This window comes from Heterodontus francisci, unplaced genomic scaffold (assembly GCF_036365525.1).
Source record: "Heterodontus francisci isolate sHetFra1 unplaced genomic scaffold, sHetFra1.hap1 HAP1_SCAFFOLD_526, whole genome shotgun sequence".
Lineage (NCBI taxonomy): Eukaryota > Metazoa > Chordata > Chondrichthyes > Heterodontiformes > Heterodontidae > Heterodontus > Heterodontus francisci.
The window spans coordinates 524,432-535,634 of NW_027141143.1; the positions used below are offsets into that span (position 1 = coordinate 524,432).

Below are 11,203 nucleotides of genomic sequence, written 5' to 3' on the forward strand. Positions count from 1 at the left end.
ATGAGATTCAAAAGTTGCCAGGAAACCTGATAGCTGAACAATGGGTAACCTTCAAAAAAGAGAGAGTTCGGGCACAGTCAACATATGTTCCCTCGAAGTGGAAAGTTTGGGCAAATAAATCCAGAGCTCCCTGGATTATAAAAGAGGTAGAGATTACGATAAAGAAGAAAAAGGGTGCTGTTTTCCTTGAAGAGAAGGCTGAGAGGTGATTAGGTCGAGGTATTCCAAATCATGAGGGGTCTGGACAGAGAATCATACCTTGCAGACAATGTCCCAGATACTGCCATCACCATCCCTAGGTGTCCCACCAGCAGGACAGACTCAGCAGAGGTGACGGCACAGTGTTATACAGTCAGGAGGGAGTTGCCCGAGACGTCCTCAACATGGGCTCCGGACCCCATGATGTCTCATGGCATCAGGTCAATCAGAGTAGATGGAGAGAAACTGTTCCCACTGGTGAAAGGATCGAGGACGAGAGGGAACAGATTGAAAGTAATTGGGAAAAGAAACAAAAATAACATGAGGAAAAACTTTTCCACCCAGCGAGTGGTTAATGTGTGGAATGCACTGTCTGAGAGTGTGGTGGAGGCAGGTTTAATTGAAACATTTCAAAGGGAATGAGACAGTTTTATGAAAAGGAACTAATGGAGCTGCGGGCTGACAGGTCCCGGATGCTGATGGATTCATCCTCGGGCTTTCAAAGAGAAGCAAATGAGGGAGGAACTGCGCAGAATCAGTCCTCCTGCCCCGCCCCCTCTTCCTATTGGTCCGGAGCTGCCGTTAATCACCCAGACATTGTGAGGTCAGAGGTTAAGTCCCGGGTGCGCAGGCGCATTGCGGACCAGTGTTTCAAGCCAGAGGGTGAAGGCGGCGGAGAGACGGTTCTGCAGCCGGTAAGTGGCGGCTGGTGGGCGGGGAGGCTTCAGAAACACCCGGTGTAGGCCTCAACACCCCCAATAACAAACTCCCGCTCCTGTGTTTGCACCGAGCGGGCGGCAGCTGCGGGAAACTGAGCTCAGTTATAAAGGGGCCTGAGGGAGGGAGGAACCATTTGGGACACAGCACAGGGCAGGAGGTCCCCCCTCCCCCACTCCCTGGTTCCACAGAGACTCCCCTTGGACTGGGCCACACCTGGGCAGGGCTGGCTCAAGGTTCAGGAAGCTGATAGGCTGAGCTGTGGACTGGGAGGAGTGGGGGGTTTGACTGACAGGCCTGGGGAGGGGGATATCAGGGCAGGTACACACACTGCTCCCCCTTTTCCTCCTGGGATCTTTTACTGGAGTCGTGTTGCTGAGTGTTTCTAAACTCTGTCTCCCTATCCCGGTAATGTCGGTGGATTGTAGGTTGCTGTGAATGTTGGACTATATTGTTTCTCCTCATTCTTCCTCCCTCTCCCACTCCGAGTTCCAGGCTGCAGGCACCGGCTGTTTGATGTGCCTGAAACATTAAATATGTTTCTCTCTTCACAGACCTGCTGAGTATTTCCAGCATTTTCTCCTTTTATTTCAGATTTCCAGCATCTGCAGGACTTTGCTTTTGTTTTATTGCACGAGTTGCTCACAGAATCAAAGGCAGTGAAGGTGCTCGAGCTGGACGGAAGCAGTCGTGTCAGATCCTCAGTGGGTGAGAAATCGCCGAGTGCAGGGGAGGAATGAAGCTGGCGGATGTGCAGGGAGGCTTCAGAAACATCCGGTGTCGGCCTCAACACCCCCAATAAGAAGCTCCCAGTCCCGCGTTCCAAGGAGAACAATCCCAGCTTCTCCAACCTAACCTTGTAGCTAAATTCCCTCATCCCTGGAACCTTTCTGGTAAATCTCCTCTACACCCTCTCAAGGACCTTCCCATCCTTCCTAAAGTGTGGTGATCAGAACTGGATGTAATACTCTAGTTGTGGATGAAGCAGAGTTTTATAAAAGTTCCCCTTAACTTCCCTGCTTTTGCACTCAGTACCTCTATTTATCAAACTCAAGATCCCGTATTCTTCCGAAGAAGGGTCACTGACCTGAAATGTTAACTCTGCTTCTCTTTCCACAGGTGCTGCCAGTCCTGCTGAGTGATTCCAGCATTTCTTGTTTTTGTCCCGTATTCTTTGCTAACTGTTCTCAATATGTCCTGCCACCTTCAATGATCTATACATATGAACCCCCAGGTCCCTCTGTCCCTGCACACTCTTTAGAACTGTGCCATTAAGCATATATTGCCTCTCTCTATCCCTTCTGACAACCTGGAAATTTTCAGGATGTTAGAACTGATAGTATAGATCAGGAATGTCCAGCCTTTACGCATTAGGGGCTACATTCTAAATGTTGTCCTACATCGGGGCCGGAGGTGAGCAACTTTCGGAAAGGTAAAGGTATTAGAAATTTATTTGACTGTTCATCAATATAACAAAAATGTGCATTTTTGTGAATAAACTTTAAATGAGGAAACTAATGTATTAACTTACTTTCCCAACACTATGTTGAACACTGATTTAGTGAGTTACCTGGCATGGTTTTTGCTTGCAGTAGCAGACATTGTCTGCCTGCACACTTGATGTAGCGATGCAGAGAATTCCAGATAGATTCCATTTGTGAGGAGAGATCTTGATCTCGCACTCTCCCTGTCTCCTGCTCTCTCTACTTTATTTAGAGATACAGCACTGAAACAGGCCCTTTGGCCCACCGAGTCTGTGGCAAGCGACAACCACCCATTTACACTAACCCTGCAGTAACCCCATATTCCCTGCCACCTACCTACACTTGGGGCAATTTACAATGGCCAACTTACCTATCAACCTGCAAGTCTTTGGCTGTGGGAGGAAACCGGAGCACCCAGCGAAAACCCACGCGGTCACAGGAAGAACTTGCAAACTCCGCACAGGCAGGACCCAGATTCGAAGCCAGGACCCTGGAGCTGTGAGGCTGCGGTGCTAACCACTGCGTCTCTCTCTCGCTCTCTATCTCTCTCTCCCCCGTTCTCTCTCTCTCTTTCCCCCCTGCTCTCTCTCTCTTCCCCATCCCCCCGCTCTTTCTCTCGCTCGCCGCTCTTCCGCTCTCTCTCCCTTTCTCTGTCACTCCCGCTCTCTCTCTCTCTCCCCGCTCTCTCTCTCTCTCCCCGCTCTCTCTCTCTCCCCGCTCTCTCTCTCTCCCCGCTCTCTCTCTCTCCCCGCTCTCTCTCTCTCCCCGCTCTCTCTCTCTCCCCGCTCTCTCTCCCGCTCTCTCTCTCTCCCGCTCTCTCTCTCTCTCTCTCCCGCTTTCTCTCTCTCGCTCTCTCCCGCTCTCTCTCTCTCTCTCTCTCTCTCTCTCTCTCTCTCCGCTCTCTCTCTCTCTCTCTCTCTCCCGCTCTCTCTCTCTCCCGCTCGCTCTCTCTCTGTCTCTCCTGCGTTCTCTCTCTCTCTCTCCCGCTCTCTCTCTCTCTCTCCCGCTCTCTCTCTCTCTCCCAATCTCTCTCTCTCTCTCTCCCGCTCTCCCTCTCCCGCTCTCTCTCTCCCTCTCCCGCTCTCTCTCTCTCTCTCTCTCCCGCTCTCTCTCCCTCTCCCTCTCCCGCTCTCCGTCTCGCTCTCCCCCTCGCCCTCTCTCTCTCTCTCCCGCTCTCTCTCTCTCTCTCTCCCGCTCTCTCTCTCTCTCCCCCGCTCTCTCTCTCCCCCGCTCTCTCTCACTCTCCCCCGCTCTCTTACTCTCACTCTCCCCCGCTCTCTTACTCTCACTCTCCCCCGCTCTCTTACTCTCACTCTCCCCCGCTCTCTTACTCTCACTCTCCCCCGCTCTCTTACTCTCACTCTCCCCCGCTCTCTTACTCTCTCTCCCCCACTCTCTTACTCTCTCTCCCCCGCTCTCTCTCTCTCTCACTCTCTCTCCCCCGCTCTCTCTCTCTCTCCCCCCTCTCTCTCTCTCCCCCGCTCTCTCTCTCACTCTCTCTCCCCCGCTCTCTCTCTCCGCCCTCTCTCCCCCGCTCTCTCTCACTCTCTCTCCCCCGCTCTCTCTCACTCTCTCTCCCCCGCGCTCTCTCACTCTCTCTCCCCCGCTCTCTCTTTCCCCGCTCTCTCTCTCTCTCTCTTTCCCCGCTCACTCTCCCCCTCTCTCTCTCTCTTCCCCCCTCACTCTCTCTCTCTCTCTCCCGCTCTCTCTCTCTCTCCTGTTCTCTCTTTCCCCGCCGCCCCCACTCTCTCTCTTCCCCCCCCAGCGTTTTCTCTCCCTCACCCTCGCCGCGCTCCCTCTGTTCCGCTCTCTCCCGCTCTCTCTCTCTCTCTCGCTCTCTCTCCCGTGCGTTCTCGCTCTCTCTCCCGTGCGTTCTCGCTCTCTCTCCCGTGCGCTCTCGCTCTCTCTCTCACTCCCCCGCTCTCTCTCTCTCACTCTGTCTCCCCCGCTCTCTCTCTCTCTCTCTCTCTCTTTCCCCGCTCTCTCTCCCTCCCCCGCTCTCTCTCCCTCCCCCCTCTCTCTCTCTCCCTCCCCCTCTCTCTCTCCTGTTCTCTCTTTCCCCGCCGCCCCCGCTCTCTCTCTCCTGTCCTCTCTTTCCCCGCCGCCCCCGCTCTCTCTCTCATCCCCCGCCCCCCCAGCGTTTTCTCTCTCTCACCCTCGCCGCGCTCCCTCTCTTCCGCTCTCTCCCTCTCTCTCTCTCCCGCTCTCGCTCTCACTCTCCCTCCCCCGCTTTCTCTCTCTCACTCTCCCTCCCCCGCTCTCTCTCTCTCCCTCCCCCGCTCTCTCTCTCTCCCTCCCCCGCTCTCTCTCTCTCCCTCCCCCGCTCTCTCTCTCTCCCTCCCCCGCTCTCTCTCTCCCCCTCCCCCGCTCTCTCTCTCCCCCGCTCTCTCTCTCCCCCTCCCCCGCTCTCTCTCTCCCCCTCCCCCGCTCTCTCTCGCTCCATGTCTGCCGGCCTCTGTCTCCGTGTCGGCCTCTGTCTCTCTGCTCCGCTCCCAGGGCCCGGTCACCCTGGCACCCTGCTCCCAGGGCCCGGTCACCCCGGCAGCCTGCTCCCGGGGCCCGGTTACCACTGCACCTTGCTGCTGGGCCTGCACCTCCTCAGACGGTGATGAAGAGCCTGAGGCCCAGGCTGAGTACATACACAGGCAGAGCCAGTGCTTGGCCTGGGTCCTGAGCTCACGGCCGGGAAGGCTGCATTGGATCTGGAGTTTGGGCGGGAAGCGCCAGCAGAGAAGCAGCTCAGCCCGGGCACCACCATCTTACTAAAGGAGCCAAAATATCAGGTACTGAAGCTGGTCTGTCATCTTGGTAAAGGAGGACATGTGCAGTGACGTGTCTCCGCCATGTTGGTAAAGGAGCTGTGACCATTGTCAGTCACTGAATGTTTTGGCAGGTCAGGTGGAAACCATTGGCAGGCTGGATTCTGGCCCATGGGCTGGATGTTCTGGAGTGTCGAACTAGGAGGTGTAGAGTAAAAGTGAGAGCCAGACCTTTCAGGAGTGAAGTTAGGAAACATTTCTACACACAAAAGGTGGTAGAAATTTGAAACTCTCTTCCACAAACAGCAGTTGATGCGAGATCAATGTTAATGTTAAATCTGACATTGATAGATCTTTGTTAACCAAAGGTATTAATGGAAATGGGACAAAGTCGGGTATATAGAGTTAGATCACAGATCAACCATGATCTCATTTCCTGGTGGAACAGGCTCGAGGGGCTAAATGGCCAACTCCTAGAATCATAGAAATTTACAGCACAGAAGGAGGCCATTCAACCCTTTGTGCTTGTGCTGGCCCTTTGAAAGAGCAGTTGTGCTTAGTCCCACACACCCACTTGTTGTTTGTAAGCCTGTAAGTTCCTCATTCTCAAATACCTGTCAACTCCCTTTTAAAATGACTGATAGAATCAGGTTCAACCACCTTTTTCAGGTGGAGCGTTCCAGATCCCGACAACTGTCTGTTGTTACAAAAACTGCTGAACTCAATGTTGAGTCCGGAAGGTTGTAAAGTCCTCGAGCTCCCATTGAGCTTCATTGGAACAGGGCTTGAGGCCGAGGACAGAGAGGTCAGAGTGGGAGTGGGACGGAGAATTATAATGCGAAGTGACTGGAAACCCAGGAACATGCTTTCAGACTGAATGGAGATGTTTCTCAAAGTGATCACCCTATCTGTGTTTGCTCTTCCCAATGTAGAACAGATCTCATTGTGAGCAGTGAATATAATATACAAAATTGCCAAAAGTACAAGTAAATCACTGTTTGGTTTCATCCCACAAAACCCTGAGAATAGCCCAAAGGGAGCTACTTTATTTGAAGAGTAAAAGTTACAAAGTAAAGCAAATCAGTTGCTGGAATATTAAACTCCACCCCAGCTATAAAGAATATTAACACAGCAGATATAAACCCCACTGTCAGAATGAATATGGTTCAGTCCTGGATGTGATTAACAGCAGCAATAATTACAGAATGCAGCAGCTACAGTCACTTGTGAACTCACTGGTGTCTCAGCATTTTGGATATCGATTAAATTCGTTCCCACAGATGGAGCAGGTGAACGGCCTCTCGTTATAATATTAGAATATAATACTATCTTTAATATCATCTAATAAGATATTCTTTCTTACAGTTCAGTGGGATGTAAACAGTAACCCCAACACCTTCAGGAGAGATGGTGCGAAAGCCCCTGCATGCAGAGTGAGCATAAAATCAATGTGTGTAAATCCTCTCCTAATACCCTGTAAAAGGAGGTAATAAAAGTCATCACTGTCAGTACAGGATAGAAATTCAGAACAGACAATTCGAGATCCTATGGAACATTTTATTCCTCTTGTTTCCCCAAAGCTGTAAATCGCAGTCCCACACACTCTCCCTCCTCCCTGTGCTGAAATCCAAACCCATGACACCATCTGCACCATTTCTTTCTTCCTCTGCCAGTTTTCTCCCTCCCTGTACTGTGGCTGGGTTCAGTTCTCCAGCCCCTGTGTGCAGAGTGAGAATAAAATTAATGAGTCAATGATTTTCTGTCCTGCTCACTGGGACCCTGAAGCCCCGCCCACTCTCTGTTCTGGTCCCACAAATTACCAGATTCATTCAGCTCAATTTCACAACTTGTCTTTGTGTTTTTGTGGGTTCTCTCTCACTCCCTTTTTCCTGTTGTAACTTCATGTTACAGGATATTAGAAAGGGAGGATTTGCGGAAGGAAACTCAAACATCACCTCAAGATGTGACAGTCACTCGATTCATCAGGATCTGAATATCATCGGCCTTTGATCATGGAAGCAAAAAGTGTGGAGAAACCGTACACGTGTTCTGTGTGTGGACGGGGCTTCAGCCGATCAGCTGGCCTGTCGATACACAAGTGTAGTCAGACTGGGGAGAAGCTGTGGAAATGTGGGGACCGTGAGAAAGAATTAAATTACACGTCTGAGCTGGAAACTCATCAACACAGTGAAACTGAGGAGAGGCCGTTCATCTGCACTGAGTGTGGGAAGGGATTCACTCAGTCATCCTCCCTACTCGCACACCAGCGAGTTCATACTGGGGAGAGGCCATTCACCTGCACTGAGTGTGGGAAGGGATTCACTCAGTTCTCAAACCTGCTGACACACCAGCGAATCCACACTGAGGAGAGGCCGTTCACCTGCACTGAGTGTGGGAAGGGATTCATTCATTCATCTGCCCTACTAAAACACCAGCGAGTTCACACTGGGGAGAGGCCGTTCACCTGCTCTGAGTGTGGGAAGAGATTCTCTCTGTCATGGAACCTGCTGGCACATCAACGGATTCACACTGGGGAGAGGCCATTCACCTGCTCTGATTGTGGGGAGGGTTTCACTTATTCATCCACCCTGCTGATGCACCAGCGAGTTCACACTGGGGAGCGGCCGTTCACCTGCTCTGAGTGTGGGAAGGGATTTACTCAGTCATCAAAGCTGCTGACACACCAGCGAGTTCACACTGGAGAGAGGCCGTTCACCTGCACAGAATGTGGGAAGGGATTCACTCAGTTATCAAACCTGCTGACACACCAGCGAATTCACACTGGGGAGAGGCCGTTCACCTGTACTGAGTGTGGGAAGGGATTCATTCATTCATCCGCCCTACTCACACACCAGCGAGTTCATAATGGGGAGAGGCCGTTCACCTGCACTGAGTGTGGGAAGGGTTTCATTCATTCATCCGCCCTACTGACGCACCAGCGAGTTCACACTGGCCAGAGGCCATTCACCTGCTCTGAGTGTGGGAAGAGATTCTCTCTGTCATGGAACCTGCTGGCACATCAACGAATTCACACTGGGGAGAGGCCATTCACCTGCTCTGATTGTGGGGAGGGTTTCACTCATTCATCCACCCTGCTGATACACAAGCGAGTTCACACTGGGGAGAGGCCATTCACCTGCTCTGAGTGTGGGAAGGGATTCACTACTTCATCCAAGCTGGTGAAACACCAGCGAGTTCACACTGGTGAGAGGCCATTCACCTGCTCTGAGTGTGGGAAGGGATTTGCTAATTCATCCGCTCGGCTGAGGCACCAGCGAGTTCACACTGGGGAGCGGCCGTTCACCTGCTCTGTATGTGGGAAGAGATTTACTCAGTCATCCCACCTGGTGTCACACCAGTTCAGTCACACTGGGGAGAGGTCATTCATCTGCTCCGTGTGTCGGAAGGGATTCACTCAGCCATCCTATCTGCTGAGACACCAGCGAGTTCACAGATAATTACAGGGGTTGGATTCTGCTGTTGCTGCTGTTAATCATATCCAGACTGAACCATGTTCATTCTGACAGTTGGGGTTTATTTCTGATGTCAGTTGCTCCTCTTGGACTGAGCGTCTGCCCCACAGCATCTCTCATTCATGTGTGAATAGACCATCATGTCTTCAAACCTCATTTTCAATTTAAATCCACTCAGTAAATGTACTGAACAAAAGATGAACAATAAACAGATCACAGGCCAATCCTGTAACTCTATATTGACAGGAGAAAGTCTGTTCTTTAGCTCAAGAATGAGGCTGTTTAAGCTCTGTGTGTTTCTAAGCACTCGGAGACTGGAGCTGTTGGACAGACAGGCTGTTCACAACTGTTAACGTGTCAGATAGTGAAGGAATTGCTCTTCAAGTAAACTCACCAATTTATAAGCTCAGACTCCGGTCCCTGCTGTAATTAATACTCAGCATCCATTAGTGTTGATTTACAGTCAATCACTGAATCGTCTGGTTAATCTTTGTTACTTGTTTTGTGAAATACTCTCCCTATTAATGCTGAACTGCTGGATAACTCTGATTACATTTAAATGTGTTTATACATGTTTATAAAGTGTCTGTGTGTCCAGATTTAACTAAGTTGTGATTTGTAACCAATAAATGATGTTTCGGGTATGACTTGTCATCTGGTATCTTGGTGATTTGTCGAGAAAGATTTAATTCACTCACTCAGCAGCTCGAGAGGAACCAGACTGAGGTTTAATGAACATAAGAAATAGCAGCTGGAGGAGGCCATTCGGCCCTTCGACCCTGCTCTGCCATTCACCCAGATCATGGCTGATCATCTACCTCAACTCCACCTTCCCACACTATCCCATATCCCTTAATTACCGTAATACCCAAAAATCTATCAATCTCTGTCTTAAATATACTCAATGACTGAGCATCCACTGCTCCCTGGGGAAGAGAATTCCAAAGATTAACAACCTTTCCAGTAAAGAAATTTCTCCTCATTTCAGTCCTAAATGGCTGATCCCTTATCCTGAGACTGTCTTGATTCCCCAGCCAGGTGAAACATTTTCTCAGCATCGACCCGGTCAAGTCCCTTAACAATTGATGTTTCAGTCAGATCACATCTCCTTCTTCTAAACCTCAGGGAATATAGGCCTAGTCTACTCAACCTCTCCTCATAGGAGGAGATGGAGCAGAGTGGGGGTGCTGTACAATAGTGGTTATGTTATTGAACTAGTAATCCAGAGGCCTGGACCAATGATGCTGAGACATGAATTCAAATCCCACCACTGCAATTAAAAAGCGAGGATCAATATTGGTGACCATGAAACTACAGATTGTCCTAAAAACCCACCTGGTAATTTTCTCCAGTGCATCTTGTAGATGGTACACACTGCTGCCACTGTGTGTCAGTGGTGGAGGGAGTGAATGTTTGTAGATAGGTTGCCAATCAAGTGGGTTGCTTTGTCCTGGATGGTGTCGAGCTTCTTGAGTGTTGTTGGAGCTGTACCATCCAGGCAAGTATTCCATCACACTCCTGACTTGTGCCTTATAGATGGTGGACAAGCTTTGGGGTGTCAGGAGATGAGTTACTCACCGCAGGATTCCTAGCCTCTGACCGGCTCTTGTAGCGACAGTATTTATATGGCTACTCCCAGTTCAGTTTCTGGTCAATGGTAGCCCCCAGGATGTTGACAGTGGGGGATTCAGTGATGGTACTGCAATTGAATGTCATGGGGAGATGGTTGGAGTCTTTCTTGTTGGAGATGGTCATTGCCTGGCACTTGTGTGACTTGAATGTTACTTGCCACTTATCAGCCCAAGCCTGGATATTGTCCAGGTCTTGCTGCATTTCTACACGGACTGCTTCAGTATCTGAGGAGTCGCAAATGGTGCGGAACATTGTGCAATCATCAGCGAACATCCCCACTTCTGAACTTATGATTGAAGAAAGAATTGTGTGTAATAACCTCTGGTGTGGCACCTTATCAAATGCTTCTTGCTTCTTGAAAATCCAAATAAACTACTGTTTCCTCCTTATTCACCTGACTAGTTACATCCTCAAGAAACTCTTAACAGATTTGTTAAACATGATTTCTTCTTCACAAGTCCATGTTGACTCTGCTGAATCATATTATGATTTTCTAAGTGCCCTGTTACCATTTCCCCAGATAATACATTCTAGCATTTTGCCTACAACTAATGTGAGGCTAATTGGACAAAGGCTCCCCATTTTCTCTCTTTCTACAATGTTATTACTGAACCCTTTCTCAACTGATTATTTCATAAAAGTGCTGTACTTGAGTCTTAATTTGGCCTTGTGCCATCTCCTAGTGGGCTTTTCCTGTCCTGTCAGTGCTGGGTCAGGCCATTGTCCAGCTCAAACAGCCCAGATAGCAGGAGCCAACGAACCTTATTTCACTCCTCAGGGTGGTTTGTTTCTTGAGGTTCAGATTATCATTAAAATAACAACACACACTGTGTCCACCCATCGTTCTCCCAGACGCACTGTCACCTCACAGTCAGGATCATGTGTCTATGAAGGGGAGGTTGTTGTCCTGTCTAGACCACCCTGAAAACCCTTGCTTCAT

General features: G+C 50.1%; 1 protein-coding gene across 5 annotated transcripts; it reads left to right on the top strand.

Annotated features, from left to right (window-relative positions):
- Window positions 1-816: 816 nt before the first annotated feature.
- On the top strand, window positions 817-9,163 carry LOC137362237 (zinc finger protein 229-like). 5 transcript variants are annotated; one of them, XM_068026674.1, is made up of 4 exons: window positions 817-893; window positions 1,510-1,623; window positions 6,524-6,591; window positions 7,070-9,163. In XM_068026674.1, the coding sequence occupies exon 4, from the start codon at window positions 7,171-7,173 to the stop codon at window positions 8,614-8,616; it is 1,446 nt and encodes a 481-aa protein (XP_067882775.1). In that variant the 5' UTR covers window positions 817-893; window positions 1,510-1,623; window positions 6,524-6,591; window positions 7,070-7,170; the 3' UTR covers window positions 8,617-9,163. The 5 variants fall into 5 exon arrangements, with proteins under 5 accessions (XP_067882775.1, XP_067882776.1, XP_067882777.1 ...); XM_068026675.1 differs by lacking the exon at window positions 6,524-6,591 and having other exon boundaries at window positions 1,510-1,808; XM_068026676.1 differs by lacking the exon at window positions 6,524-6,591.
- Window positions 9,164-11,203: the final 2,040 nt, after the last annotated feature.

Bases quoted from the DNA above. Each gene is read 5' to 3' on its own strand.
- LOC137362237 (XM_068026675.1), top strand. From the start codon at position 7,171: ATGGAAGCAAAAAGTGTGGAGAAACCGTACACGTGTTCTGTGTGTGGA.